Source organism: Bufo gargarizans, chromosome 6 (assembly GCF_014858855.1).
Source record: "Bufo gargarizans isolate SCDJY-AF-19 chromosome 6, ASM1485885v1, whole genome shotgun sequence".
Taxonomy (NCBI): domain Eukaryota; kingdom Metazoa; phylum Chordata; class Amphibia; order Anura; family Bufonidae; genus Bufo; species Bufo gargarizans.
Window position 1 is genome coordinate 39,223,904 of NC_058085.1, and position 16,047 is coordinate 39,239,950.

At 46.9% G+C, this 16,047-nt stretch overlaps 1 protein-coding gene across 1 annotated transcript in view; it reads left to right on the forward strand.

Moving 5' to 3' along the window:
• The first annotated feature begins 1,298 nt into the window (after positions 1–1,298).
• WIPI1 (WD repeat domain, phosphoinositide interacting 1) overlaps positions 1,299–16,047 on the forward strand; it is a 69,130-nt gene continuing 54,381 nt past the window's right edge. Inside the window, exons 1-5 of the mRNA XM_044296055.1 lie at positions 1,299–1,454; positions 4,263–4,345; positions 5,557–5,726; positions 5,799–5,895; positions 6,844–6,941. Of these exons, the coding sequence (XP_044151990.1) occupies positions 1,375–1,454; positions 4,263–4,345; positions 5,557–5,726; positions 5,799–5,895; positions 6,844–6,941 (528 nt within the window). The 5' untranslated portion in view covers positions 1,299–1,374. The remainder of the gene's footprint in view (positions 1,455–4,262; positions 4,346–5,556; positions 5,727–5,798; positions 5,896–6,843; positions 6,942–16,047) is intronic.

The window sequence follows — 16,047 nt, forward strand, 5'->3', positions numbered from 1 at the left end:
GATCACTGCTCCCCATACTGTGGAGGAGATCTCTGCATGTAAATGTGTCTCCTCCACTGACGAGCAGGAGATTGTCAGAAAAGAACGCTTCTGTATGCGGATGAGCGATGGCCTTAGTGATCACTGCTCCCTATACTGTGGAGGAGATCGCTGCATGTAAATGTGTCTCCTCCACTGCCGAGCAGGAGATTGTCAGAAAAGAACACTTCTGTATGGGGACGAGCGATGGCATTAGTGGTCACTGCCCCCTATACTGTGGAGGAGATCACTGCATGTAAATGTGTCTCCTCCACTGCCGAGCACGAGATTGTCAGGAAAGAACGCTTCTGTATGTGGACGAGCGATGGCCTTAGTGATCACTGCTCCCTATACTGTGGAGGAGATCGCTGCATGTAAATGTGTCTCCTCCACTGCCGAGCAGGAGATTGTCAGAAAAGAACGCTTCTGTATGCGGATGAGCGATGGCCTTAGTGATCACTGCTCCCTATACTGTGGAGGAGATCGCTGCATGTAAATGTGTCTCCTCCACTGCCGAGCAGGAGATTGTCAGAAAAGAACGCTTCTGTATGCGGATGAGCGATGGCATTAGTGATCACTGCCCCCCATACTGTGGAGGAGATCACTGCATGTAAATGTGTCTCCTCCACTGACGAGCACGAGATTGTCAGGAAAGAACACTTCTGTATGAAGACGAGCAATGGCATTAGTGGTCACTGCTCCCCATACTATGGAGGAGATCTCTGCATGTAAATGTGTCTCCTCCACTGACAGCAGGAGAGTGTGGGGAAGCTGCTCCTGACCACTACCCCTTCCTAGGCCGCCCTCAGGCCCACGGACCGCAGCTGTCCCGACTTCCAGGAAATCTCCATCTTTTCACGTTTTGACTTCCCGTAAACTGTTAAACCCTATGACGTCATCGTGTCACGTGACCGCACACCTCCCCCCCAAAGAGCGCAACGGCTGAAAGTGTGACGTCACCCCTCTGATAAACCGCGCCTCCGATTCAGAGCCACGTGACGTCAGAACTTCCCTGCCACATAGGCAGCCATGTTGGTTGATGATTGCCCTAACCTGACGGTTTCCACTACCAAGATGGCGAATTACCGGCTCCATGTTAAAAACGCTTCTGGCGCAACCAATAGGACGCAGCTGTCGCGCAGCAGTCCACCTATCCCTGGACCGGCAGGGAGGTGACACCGCGGACTGCTCCGTCACTGATTGGTGGAACCCACAACCCTCAGCCAATAGCTAACGAGCGAAGACGGCAGCCAATGAGCACGGAGATGGGCGGTGACGCGCAGTCAGCTGCTGTTTGTTTACTGCGGATGTGGAGGTAGCCGGGGTCCGAGAGGCGCTCAGGCTGGAGCTGACGAGATGGAGCCTGGCGGCGGCGGCGGAGCAGCGGGCGCCGGGGACAGCGACATCTGCTGCCTGTCCTACAACCAGGACTGCACGTAATGCTGACAGGCTGTACAGCGGGCGTACCATTATCACCCTCGGGGGCGCTGGACCCCTGCTCATAATGGGGAAGGGCCGTTATACGTATGGACTAGAAGTGGGCCAGTCCATTCTCACTTTATACCAGGGAGGGGGTCATACCATTATCACTCTGCAGGGGGTGGGTTTGCAGGACCACTGCTTATAATGGGGAAGGGCCATTATACATATGGACTGGAGGGAGGAGATAGGGCAGTACATTCTCACATTATACCAGGGAGGTGGTCGTACCATTATAACTGCAGGGGGGTGGGGGGTTTGCAGGACCACTGCTTATAACGGGGAAGGGCCATTATACATATGGACTGGAGGGAGGAGATAGGGCAGTACATTCTCACATTATACCAGGGATGGGGTTGTACCATTATCATTGTGGAGGGAAGTGTGGGGAGCTGGACCACTGCTTATAATGGGGAAGGGCCGTTATACGTATGGACTGGAAGGAGGAGGGGGGGGGGACTGTACGAATACTGTACATGGGTAACTGTAGTGACCCCTTATACATCTCATGACTGGACTGCTCCATTATACAGGGGGGAGTTGATGATCTTATGTGTCTATGAAACCAGTAGATCAAAGTCTGGAAATATACATAAGTATAATGCAGGATAAGTAATGTATGCACACAGTGACTGCATCAGCAGAATAGTGAGTGCAGCTCTGGAGTATAATACAGGATGTAACTCAGGATCAGTACAGGATAAGTAATGTATGTACCCAGTGACTGCACCAGCAGAATAGTGAGTGCAGCTCTGGAGTATAATACAGGATGTAACTCAGGATCAGTACAGGATAAGTAATGTATGCACACAGTGACTGCATCAGCAGAATAGTGAGTGCAGCTCTGGAGTATAATACAGGATGTAACTCAGGATCAGTACAGGATAAGTAATGTATGTACACAGTGACTGCACCAGCAGAATAGTGAGTGCAGCTCTGGAGTATAATACAGGATGTAACTCAGGATCAGTACAGGATAAGTAATGTATGCACACAGTGACTGCATCAGCAGAATAGTGAGTGCAGCTCTGGAGTATAATACAGGATGTAACTCAGGATCAGTACAGGATAAGTATTGTATGTACACAGGGACTGAACCAGCAGAATAGTGAGTGCAGCACTGGAGTATAATACAGGATGTAAACTCAGGATCAGTGCAGGATAAGTATTGTATGCACACAGTGACTGCATCAGCAGAATAGTGAGTGCAGCTCTGGAGTATAATACAGCATGAGTAATGTATGTACACAGTGACTGCACCAGCAGAATAGTGAGTGCAGCTCTGGAGTATAATACAGCATGTAACTCAGGATCAGTACAGGATAAGTAATGTAATATATGTACACAGTGACTACACCAGCAGAATAGTGACTGCAGCTCTGGAGTATAATACAGGATGTAACTCAGGGTCAGTACAGGATAAGTAATGTATGTACACAGTGACTGCACCAGCAGAATAGTGAGTGCAGCTCTGGAGTATAATACAGGATAAGTAATGTATGTACACAGTGACTGCACCAGCAGAATAGTGAGTGCAGCTCTGGAGTATAATACAGGATGTAACTCAGGATCAGTACAGGATAAGTATTGTATGTACACAGTGACTGCACCAGCAGAATAGTGAGTGCAGCACTGGAGTATAATACAGGATGTAACTCAGGATCAGTACAGGATAAGTAATGTATGTACACAGTGACTGCACCAGCAGAATAGTGAGTGCAGCACTGGAGTATAATACAGGATGTAACTCAGGATCAGTACAGGATAAGTAATGTATATGCACAGTGACTGCACCAGCAGAATAGTGAGTGCAGCTCTGGAGTATAATACAGGATGTAACTCAGGATCAGTACAGGATAAGTAATGTATGTACACAGTGACTGCACCAGCAGAATAGTGAGTGCAGCTCTGGAGTATAATACAGGATGTAACTCAGGATCAGTAATGTAATGTATGTACACAGTGACTCCACCAGCAGAATAGTGAGTGCAGCTCTGGAGTATAACGCAGGATGTAACTCAGGATCAGTACAGGATAAGTATTGTATGTACACAGGGACTGAATCAGCAGAATAGTGAGTGCTGCTCTGGAGTAAAATGCTGTCACACATGTAGTATTGCAGGATGAAGGCTCTGATGTTTCCTTGTGATTATTCTTAGGAATGATGAGTTATGATGATTCACGTATAATAATGACCTGTTATGCGAAGTGTCATAAATGTCAGATAGGAAAACTAGGCCTAAACTACACACGACCGTGCCGTTTTTTGCAGTCCGCAAATCGCGGATCTGCAATACACGGATGGTGCCGTGTGCCTTCCGCAATTAGCAGAATGGAACAGGAGGCCTATTATAGAAATGGCTATTCTTGTCCGCAAAACGGACAAAAATAGGACAGGATAATTTTTGTGGGGCCATGGAACGGAGCAACGGATGCGGACAGCACACAAAGTGCTGTCCGCATCTTTTGCGGACCCATTGAAATGAATGGTTCCGTATACGGACCGTATGCGGAACGCAAAATATGTTCGTGTGAACTAGCCCCAACTCTCTGTCCCTGCTCCTCACTCCTCTCGTTCCCTGGGTAAGGAGTTGCCCGGCTGATGTAGGGAGGGCTTGAAGTTGCAGATAACATATTTATTAAAGCTGATAAAAGAAGTCCGTCTGGGCCGTTTGTTATTCTGCCAAACTGGACCAATGGAAGGGAAATCCTTGGTGACGTGTAGTATTATCAGTGACCTCTTCCTGTCTTTCTGGTATATGCAGGTCGCTGGCGATCGGGATGAGAACAGGGTACAAGCTTTTCTCTCTTTCCTCGGTGGATCAGCTCGACCTCGTCCATGAAAGTTGTAAGTTGGCTCTGTTTAGCTGCTGGGGTGGGTTGCGGTGCTGTGTGGCTGCTGAGGTGCTTTGCGGTGCTGTGTGGCTGCTGAGGTGCTTTGCGGTGCTGTGTGGCTGCTGAGGTGCTTTGCGGTGCTGTGTGGTTGCTGTGGTGCATTGGGGTGCTGTGTGGCACTGGGAGCACTGTGTGGCTGCTGGGGTGGGTTGGGGTTGCTGTGCGGCTGCAGGAGTTTGTCTGGGGGTGCCTTGTGGCTGCTGGGTCGGTCTGGGGGCGCCTTGTGGCTGGGTTGGTCTGGGTGTGCCGTGTGGCTACTGGGGTGGTCTGGGGGCGCCTTGTGGCTGCTGGGTCGGTCTGGGGCGCCTTGTGGCTGCTGGGTCGGTCTGGGGGCGCCTTGTGGCTGGGTTGGTCTGGGGGTGCCGTGTGGCTGCTGGGTTGGTCTGGAGGCGCCTTGTGGCTGCTGGGTTGGTCTGGAGGCGCCTTGTGGCTGCTGGGTTGGTCTGGAGGCGCCTTGTGGCTGCTGGGTTGGTCTGGAGGCGCCTTGTGGCTGCTGGGTTGGTCTGGAGGCGCCTTGTGGCTGCTGGGTTGGTCTGGAGGCGCCTTGTGGCTGCTGGGTTGGTCTGGAGGCGCCTTGTGGCTGCTGGGTTGGTCTGGAGGCGCCTTGTGGCTGCTGGGTTGGTCTGGAGGCGCCTTGTGGCTGCTGGGTTGGTCTGGAGGCGCCTTGTGGCTGCTGGGTTGGTCTGGAGGCGCCTTGTGGCTGCTGGGTTGGTCTGGAGGCGCCTTGTGGCTGCTGGGTTGGTCTGGAGGCGCCTTGTGGCTGCTGGGTTGGTCTGGAGGCGCCTTGTGGCTGCTGGGTTGGTCTGGAGGCGCCTTGTGGCTGCTGGGTTGGCCTGGGGGTGCAGTGTGGCTACTGGGGTGGGCTGAGGGCGCCGTTTGGTTGCTGGGATGGGTTGGGGACTTTTCATTGGTGGAGTTGTCAGGAATTTATTGCTTTATTATAAAGCGTGTTCATTGTGAAAGTAAAAAGCTGTTGATAATCAATGATGGGAGTAGTCATTGTCATAGGGATCCTAGGCACACAGCAAGGGGGCAGCAGAGACTTCTACAGAGGCGATGGAGTGTTACATGGCGGCCCCTGCAGGGGAGATGGACTGTTCCTTCAAGTGCTGCTTCCCTGCCCCATCTTGTGTCGCGCTCATGCCTTATGTCTGTCTGGTGTAGATGACCTCTCAGAAGTCTACATCGTTGAGCGCCTCTTCTCCAGCAGTCTCGTGGTGGTCGTCAGTCACTCCAAGCCTCGCCAGATGAACGTCTTCCACTTCAAGAAAGGGACCGAAATCTGCAACTACAACTACTCCGCCAACATCTTATCCATTAGATTGAATCGGCAGGTATGTGGCAGGTTGGGGAGGGAATTTCTAGAAGGGAAGGAGCTTGCTGACAGATGTCACTCTGTGTTCTAGAGACTGGTGGTGTGTCTGGAGGAGTCGGTTTACATCCATAATATCAAAGACATGAAGCTGCTGAGAACTCTGCTGGACACCCCCAAAAATCCCACCGGTCAGTCTGTGCTACGATAGGGTAGGGGACATCAGGAGGGTCATTGATAGGATAGGTAGTTAGTGGTAGGTTGGAGAGGAGGGCCAGTCAGCGTTAGGGTAGAGAGGACGGTCAGTCAGCGGTAGAATTGGGGGGTGATCAGTGTTGGGATGGCAGGAAAGTCAGTGGAAGGATGGGGGAAGGGCAGTCAGTGGTAGGACGAAGGGAGAGTCAGTGGTAGGATGAGGGAAGGGCGGTTAGTGGTCGGATGGAGGAAGGGATGGCAGGAGAGTCAGTGGTAGGATGGGGGAAGGGTGGTCAGTGGTAGGATAGAGGGAGAGATGGCAGGAGAGTCAGTGGTAGGATGGGGGAAGGGTGGTCAGTGGTAGGATAGAGGGAGAGATGGCAGGAGAGTCAGTGGTAGGATGGGGGAAAGGGGTCAGTGGTAGGATGGGGGAAAGGGGTCAGTGGTAGGATGGGGGAAAGGGGTCAGTGGTAGGATGGGGGAAAGGGGTCAGTGGTAGGATGGGGGAAAGGGGTCAGTGGTAGGATGGGGGAAGGGGGGTCAGTGGTAGGATGGGGGAAAGGGGTCAGTGGTAGGATGGGGGAAGGGGGGTCAGTGGTAGGATGGGGGAAGGGGGTCAGTGGTAGGATGGGGGAAGGGGGGTCAGTGGTCGGATGGAGGGAGGGAGGGATGGCAGGAGAGTCAGTGGTAGGATGGGGGAAGGGCAGTCAGTGGTAGGAGGGAGGGATGGCAGGAGAGTCAGTGGTCTGATGGAGGGATGGCAGGAGAATCAGTAGTAGGATGGGGGAAGGGCGGTCAGTGGTAGGAGGGAGGGATGGCAGGAGAGTCAGTGGTAGGATGGGGGAAGGGCGGTCAGTGGTAGGAGGGAGGGATGGCAGGAGAGTCGGTGTTGCTGTTCTCTGCTTCGTCCCCTGTGAACCTTTGTTTTGTCTTTCTCTGCCCAGGTCTCTGTGCTCTATCGATTAACCATTCCAACTCCTACCTGGCATACCCTGGTAGTGCCTCTATGGGCGAGATCATGGTATATGATGCCAACATACTGGTGAGTGGCCGCGGGAAGAGGTGAGAACACAAAGCAGCTTTTATCTTTAGGTGTACAGCACTGGGTTCTGCCTCCTGGTCGGTCAGGCTTCCCGGTTAGTCGCTGGATCCACACAAATCAGTGTAACCCTTTATTGGTGGGATTCATATTAGAAGATGTAAGAGGCTTCCATAGATAACTCCTGCTTTTCACTGCCTCCTTGTAGCTTAGTTCATCTGCCGGAGCAAAATCACGAGGGTTCAAGGAACCATAGTGCACTCACTAACCATGACGTGGAGAGGGTCACGTCCCCTTTGTCAAGTGTATAGCTTGCTGCTATAGCAAGTGCTGATCTACAAGTGCATTGGAGATATTCAGGAGACTAACTTAGTCTAACTCAGAGTTTCCACTGTAGCAGAACTTCAGTGGTGTTTCTGGTGGATACTCAGACACTGTGTTTCAAAAGAGGTAAGGAATTTGTTAGACACGGTATCCCTATTGTCTGATTGCAAATGAGCATAGGCGAGTAAGGTGTTAATTTGCCGTTGGGGAGGAGCCTTTGTGGGAGTGGGTGTATATATAGCCACATAGTATTAGCTTGCTAATATACCAAGTGCTGATTTACAAGTGCATTGGAGATATCCAGGAGATAGTCTGGATACAATCTAAACAAGTAAGATTTGTTTATTTAAAATCTTTCCCCTCTTTACAATGGCAGACCTGGTTCTGTGCAGGAATTGTGCTTTTATTTCAGGTTCAACTCTTCGGAGGTTTGGATGCTGTCTGATCTGTAGACAGCTCTCCATAATGCAGCAGGAAATTGCATTTTTGAAAGTTGAGATTTGTAAATTAACCATTAAACAAACTCAGGCTGAGAACATTGCAATGCCACTGCCACAGAGGCCCCCTAGAAATGGAAGATGGGTTACTGTAGGTTCTGGTAGATTGAGAGTTGTAGATCGAAGACATGTCCCACAGTCTGTGGCTCTCCATAATTCATTTGCAGCACTTTCAGAGCGCAAGAGCAACATGGAGGATGACTCAAGCACAGTGGGTGAGAAACAATCATCTCCCATGCCTAAAATATGCAAGACTGCAGCCAAAGACAAAAAGGAGAAGGAGAGGATTGATAGTAAGCAGCTGTTGGTGGGCGATTCCATCATAAGAGGTGTGAAGTTTGAGGAGATGTTGTGAGATGCCTCCCTGGTGCTACCGCTAGCAGGGATAGACGACAAATTCTTAATATTGTTAGGCAAGCAAAGCAGGAAAGGGAAGTGGATGTTATTCTCCATCTTGGGACAAACGGTCTGGCTTGCAATGATGTTTCAAAGGTGAAGGAAGTTTTTCACACACTTGGAAAGGATATACGGGAGGTTGCATCAACTGTTTCATTCTCTGCAGTTTTGCCTGTGCATAACCTTCAGCATGACAGGAAGATGCGCATTAATGAATTCAATGCATGGCTTGGTGAATGGTGTCTGAACCAAGGGTTTGGCTTTGTGTCTCATGTTAGCTCTTGTTGGAATGGAAAAGAACTGTACAAGAAAGATGGTTTGCATCTTTCTCTCAAGGGAACGAATGTCCTCGGTGAACAGTTCCAAGTATTTTCTAAGGAGCATTTAAACTAGGAAAGGGGGGCAAAAGAGTGATAATCTAGCAGTCCAACTGCCCCCCGGAACAATGCCAGTAGCACAGAGGTTAAGAAATGACAAGCTCAGAGTGTTGTCTACAAATGCTCGCAGTTTAGGGAATAAGATCAATGAACTTGAGGCTATAATGGCATCTGAGAATATAGATTTAGTGGCTGTTACTGAGACGTGGTTCAAGGGGAGTAATGACTGGGATATAACAATACCAGGGTTCTCTCTATACAGGAAAGACAGAGAAGGCAAGAAGGGGGGAGGGGTGGCCCTGTATGTGAAAGATGGCAAAATCTAATTTGATACAAGTTAGCGAGAACAATTTAGAGTCAGTTTGGGTTACCTTGTAGCTTGATAATCATAAGGTAACTCGTGTAGGTGTGATATATAGACCACCTAGCCAAGTCAAAGAATTAGATGATCTACTAGTTGAGGAAATGGCTAAAATGACATTGAAGGGTGAAGTTATCATTATGGGAGACTTCAATCTTCCTGATGTAAACTGGAAAACCAAAATAGCTAGTTCTGCCAGGAGTACAGATATTCTAAATTCCCTACTGGGATTATCTCTACAGCAAGTAGTTGAGGAGCCAACCCGGAAGGAGGCCATTTTAGATTTAGTATTCACAAATGGGAATTTGGTATCTGATATTACTGTAGGGGAAAGCTTGGGGTCTAGTGATCACCAGTCAGTGTGGTTTACTATAAGTACAGTGACTGAGTCACACCACACAAAAACAAAAGTTTTAGATTTTAGAAAAACAGACTTTTCTAAAATTAGATTAGTGGTATACGAGTCCCTATCAGACTGGAACAGTTTCATTGGAGTCCAGGAGAAATGGGACTACTTAAAAGTGGCACTATTGAAGGCAACAGAAAATTGCATTAGGCTTGTCAGTAAAAGCAAAAAAAGGAAAGACCACTGTGGTACTCAGCAGAAGTGGCCAAAATCATTAAAAACAAAAAGAGCATTTAGGAATTATAAAAAATAAACGAGGATGACAGGGAAATGTATAAGATTAGGCAGAGAGAGGTCAAACAAGTTATAAGAGCTTCTAAAGCACAGGCAGAAGAGAAATGAGCTCAGTCAGGGAAAAAAGGCGATTAGGCATTCTTCAGATACATAAATGAAAAAAGGAAACTAAAACAAGGAATTACCAAATTAAAAACAAAAGAAGGAAGGTATATGTAAGAAGATAAAGAACTAGCTGACGGCCTCAATGAATACTTCTGTTCAGTTTTTACAAGGAAAATAAAGGAGAAGGACCTCAGTTAGGAAAGAAGACTAATGAATCTTTTGATGCATGTGTCTTTACAGAGGAAGAGGTTCTAAGTCAGCTGTCTATAATTAATACAAATAAGTCACAGTGGCCTGATGGGATGCACCCAAAGCTATTAAAAGAGCTCAGCGGTGAACTAGCAAAACCATTAACAGATTTATTTAACCAATCACTGGAAACAGGAGTCGTCCCAGAGAGATTGGAAATTAGCAAATGCTGTATCGCGATCGGCGTGACTATCACATACGTGACACAGAGGGAGGGAAAGAGGAAGGCCCTGCCCAAGTGAGAGGGAAGGTGGTGACCCCTGACTCACCTTGCGGCTGGCACCTGGCTGCCCTGACGTCCCTAGACGGGTTCCTCACCTGTACGCCGATCACGTGCCTAAAACCCTGGCTTTCCCTAAGATGAGCCCTAGATAGTGAACAGGGCGGTGGGAACACTAGTCCGCACCACTAGCTCTAAAGGAAAACACCAAGGGGAGGACAGACAATACAGACTAAACATATAATCCCAGGTGGGCGACAACAGGAGACAACAAAAAGCCCAACAGGGATCCGGATGGAAGCACTCTGGAACAACAACCAGGATTCACAGCTCCAGTGGGTCAGTATAGATGTCCAGGCAGGAAGCTCTATAACTGGCAACTAGAGAAGTGTGAGAGGAGAATATAAGGAGGTTGGGAGTGGCAGACAAGAAACAGCTGAGGAGGAGAAGCTACGGATCCCTGAGTGAGACAAAAAGGATTGCAAAGCAAACACAGAAAACAATCACTAAGAAACACCGTGATCTTTAGACATAGAGCGTGCAGCCACCCGCTGCGACTTCCTGACCCCGGGTATAACGGAGTCAGACGTGGCTCTTGACACCCTCGTGACATGCTGTGCCCATTCACAAGAAAGGTAGTAGGGAGGAATCAGGCAACTATAGGCCAGTAAGCCTGACATCAATAGTGGGGAAATTAATGGAAACCATACTTAAGGAGAGGATTGTGGAACATCTAAAATCCCATGGATTGAAAGATGAAAAACAGCATGGGTTTACTTCAGGGAGATCATGTCAAACTAATCTTATAGATTTTTTTTGATTGGGTGACTAAAAAAATTGATGGCGGAGGTGCAGTAGACATCGCTTATCTGGACTTTAGTAAGGCTTTTGATACTGTCCCACATAGAAGGCTTATCAATAAAGTGCAGGCTTGGACTCCCATATTGTTGAATGGATTAGGCAGTGGCTGAGGGACAGACAACAGAGGGTTGTAGTCAATGGAGTATATTCAGACCATGGTCTTGTTAACAGTGGGGTACCTCAGGGATCTGTTCTGGGACCCATATTGTTTAATATCTTTATCAGCGAAGCTGCAGAAGGCCTCGATGGTAAGGTGTGTCTTTTTGCTGATGACACAAAGATTTGTAACAGGGTTGATGTTCCTGGAGGGATACACCAAATGGAAAAGGACTTAGGAAAACTAGAGGAATGGTCAAAAATCTGGCAACTAAAATTTAATGTTGATAAGTGCAAGATAATGCACCTGGGGCATAAAAACCCAAGAGCAGAATATAAAATCAGTGATACAGTCCTAACCTCAGTATCCGAGGAAAGGGATTTAGGGGTCATTATTTCAGAAGACTTAAAGGTAGGCAGACAATGTCATAGAGCAGCAGGAAATGCTAGCAGAAAGCTTGGGTGTATAGGGAGAGGCATTACCAGTAGAAAGAGGGAGGTGCTCATGCCGGTCTACAGAGCACTAGTGAGACCTCATTTGGAGTATTGTGCTCAGTACTGGAGGCCATATCTCCAGAAGGATATTGATACTTTGGAGAGAGTTCAGAGAAGAGCTACTAAACTGGTTTATGGATTGCAGGATAAAACTTACCAGGAAAGATTAAAGGACCTTAACATGTAAAGCTTGGAAGAAAGACGAGACAGAGGGGATATGAGAGAAATTGCTAAATACATGAAGGGAATCAACAAGGTAAAAGAGGAGAGAATATTTAAAAGAAGAAAATCTGCTACAAGAGGACATAGTTTTATATTAGAGGGGCAAAGGTTTAAAAGTAATATCAGGAAGTATTACTTTACTGAGAGAGTAGTGGATGCATGGAATAGCCTTCCTGCAGAAGTGGGAGCTGCAAATACAGTGGAGGAGTTTAAGCATGCATGGGATAGGCATAAGGCCATCCTTCATATAAGATAGGGCCAGGGGCTATCCATAGTATTCAGTATATTGGGCAGACTAGATGGGCCAAATGGTTCTTATCTGCCGACACATTCTAGGTTTCTATAGGTTTCATCACGTAGCTCCATTTACATACCACATTACTGTCACGGCGGACAAGCACTCAAACACACAGATAAACCAACAACCAGGCTCTAGGCAAGAAGCAGGGGAAGGGTCACCTCCTAGCTAATCCCTGACCTCTCTCCCTGCACTGCTCAGCCCACATTCAGACCTTGGTGGTAGGAATGATGTGTCCCCGTGCCTGGGCTAAAACACCCTAGATTCCCTGAGATGGTGAAAAGGGGAAATAGGAGCAGCCTGCTCGCACAGAACCTGGATGGGAGCGATGACACAAACACAACTTAGACAGCAAACCGCAAAAACTGAAACCACACTTATCTTTCTGAGCTGGAACAGATAACCTTCCTTCCTTCCTTCCTTGCTTCCAAGGCCAGACTGATTTCTATAACCCGCTCAGAGCACTGGAAATGAGAGCCATTTAAACTAATGACCCCACCCAGTGCACCTAATGGGAGGCGGATCCAGCACGACTCCAAAACACAACACTAAACACGTGCTGCTCTTCTGGCCGACCTCCGCACATAGTCAGAGCGGGGCATGACAATTACGTGATCCTACTAATGTATCAAATATTATACATACATATACACAGCCGTGAGTGTCCTATATACATATCCATACATTAACAACGACCACTTATTATATAAGATCAATCACTCAAGTGACATTAAAATAAATAGGAGGGATCGGGGGTAGGTTGGACGTGCCGATAGGAGTTAATATTTTAAGTATGAATATAACCATGTGCACCGGCGCGTTACGTAACATAACTAAATACCAGTTCGTATATATGGACATCCACACACACCTGTATCCATCCATCTTAGATTGCACACATTCATATACATATCTATATTTACACGTGTATACATACACACAATACATCTGTAAGGACACTAGTGTACATGCACACAATATATCTGTAAGGACACTAGTATACATGCACACAATATATCTGTAAGGACACTAGTGTACATGCACACAATATATCTGTAAGGACACTAGTGTACATGCACACAATATATCTGTAAGGACACTAGTGTACATGCACACAATATATCTGTAAGGACACTAGTGTACATGCACACAATATATCTGTAAGGACACTAGTGTACATGCACACAATATATCTGTAAGGACACTAGTGTACATGCACACAATATATCTGTAAGGACACTAGTGTACATGCACACAATATATCTGTAAGGACACTAGTGTACATGCACACAATATATCTGTAAGGACACTAGTGTACATGCACACAATATATCTGTAAGGACACTAGTGTACATGCACACAATATATCTGTAAGGACACTAGTGTACATGCACACAATATATCTGGAAGGACACTAGTGTACATGCACACACCCACATATATGTTAATCTTAACTATCAAAGCATTAGTTATTATATATTTTATAATATAGATATCTGGAAATGATCTATAATTAAGGGAAAGTCAATCTGATCTGGTACTTGGATAGTTCGGGTTCCGTAGAGACCAGTATTTTTTAGTTTTTCTCAAAGATAGTGAATATGATGCGAATGTAACTTCCATACTGTGTGCGTGTGAGCGCGATGTCCGATTTCCGGACTTTTCCATCCTTGTGCCATGAGGCTTCTTGCGGACGGTGTTATATGGGAGCCCACTGGTTTGGTATGTTGTGGAATAGGTTGATTTGGTAGGAAACATAAGGCAAAGTCTGGAGATGGTTGAATGTTTATATGGAGCATCTTGTTTGGTTTTTCAAATACCATTTTCCAAAATGTTTGAATTCTTGGCCATGACCATAGATGTAGATTTTTCCAGCATGTATAGACGAGGGTCTTTTTGGATGGATATACATGGATTAATAACCACCGAAAACCTTCTCCACTCACTAATATTCTATAATTCAACCACTAATGAACAAATAACCATAATACAAAGAAACTGTTGTATGTGGTAATAACTTTGGAAATCTTTTACTTATCCAGGCCATTCAGGGATTATTTTCTCGTGACACATTGTACTTCATGACAGTCATACATTTGAGTCAATATATTTCACCTTTATTTATAAAAAATGAGCAATTTTCTAAATTTCAATTTCTCTGCTTTTAAAACAGAAAGTGATACCTTATAACATGTTTATTACTTAACATTCCCCATATGTCTACTTTATAAATGCCATTTTATTTTTTTAAGACGTTAGAAGGCTTAGAATTTTAGAAGCAATTCTTAAAATTTTTATGAAAATTGCCAAAACCCACTTTTTAAGGACCAGTTCAGGTCTGAAGTCACTTTGTGGGGCTTACATAGTGGATAACCCCATAAATGACCCCATTGTAGAAACTACACCCCTCAAGTTACTTAAAACTGATTTTACAAACTTTGTTAACCCTTTAGGTGTTCCACAAGAATTAAAGGAAAATGGAGATCCAATTTTTAAAATTCACTTTTTTGGGCAGATTCTCCACTTTAATCCATTTTTTTTCTTTAACACATCGAGGGTTAATAGCCAAACAAAACTCAATATTTATTATTACCCTAATTCTGCGGTATACATAAACACCCCATATGTGGTCGTAAACTGATGTAAGGGAACACGGCAGGGTGCAGAACAAAAGGAGCGCCACATGGTTTTTGGAAGGCAGATTTTGCTGAACTGGTTTTTAGATGCCATGTCCCATTTGGTGTTTATCGGACTGGGTGGATCATGTGATAAATTAATAGAGCCGACCGTCACTGATGCGGCAATACCAAATGTGTTTATTTTATTTTGTTATATATTTATACTTGCCCCAGTTACAGGGGTAATACACCCCCCAGAGAGGCTGTACAGCAGTATACTGTGCGTACAGCCTCAGTGCAGGGCTGATCGAGGTCTGTAGAAGACCCGACAGTTCCTGCACTCTCTGGCCCTGGCGGTCACATGAAAGCGCATAGCATATACAGCAATCTAGAAGGCAGGGACACCTGGGCACTGTCCCTGCCTTCTCTAAGGGTTGCCCGGCTGTCACTGACAGCTGCAATCTCTGAATGGACGTTTAGAAACGTCCATTCAGAGATAGAGAACCACCTCTCGGACATTTATAGTAAACGGGCGGATGGGAGGTGGTTAAACATATGAAATGTAACTTTATAATATATCAAAAAACAATAAAAATGTACTGATAAATAAATATAATTACATTATTAGCTGGATTTGATTCCAGAACCTTGACTCATGGGAGATGCACAGCTTCCTATTAACTTCTTCAGAGCCAGCAGTGTCCACTTGGGGAAGCCCGGGGATTATTTTTTACTGATCTCGGTCTTTATACGTACAGAAGCGTTTCCAGGATGATGCACGATATCGCCACGTCTCACTGCACAGTAATGCCAGCAGTCCCAGGTGATAGACCCTTTTTCTCCGCTGTCTCACTGAACTGTAGCGCCAGCAGTCCCAGGGGACAGACCCTTCTTCTCCACTGCACTGTAACGCCGGTAGTCCCAGGGGACAGACCCTTCTTCTCCACTGCACTGTAACGCCGGCAGTCCCAGGGGACAGACCCTTCTTCTCCACTGCACTGTAACGCCGGTAGTCCCAGGGGACAGACCCTTCTTCTCCACTGCACTGTAACGCCGGCAGTCCCAGGGGACAGACCCTTCTTCTCCACTGCACTGTAACGCCGGCAGTCCCAGGGGACAGACCCTTCTTCTCCACTGCACTGTAACGCCGGCAGTCCCAGGGGACAGACCCTTCTTCTCCACTGCACTGTAACGCCGGCAGTCCCAGGGGACAGACCCTTCTTCTCCACTGCACTGTAACGCCGGCAGTCCCAGGGGACAGACCCTTCTTCTCCACTGCACTGTAACGCCGGCAGTCCCAGGGGACAGACCCTTCTTCTCCACTGCACTGTAACGCCGGCAGTCCCAGGG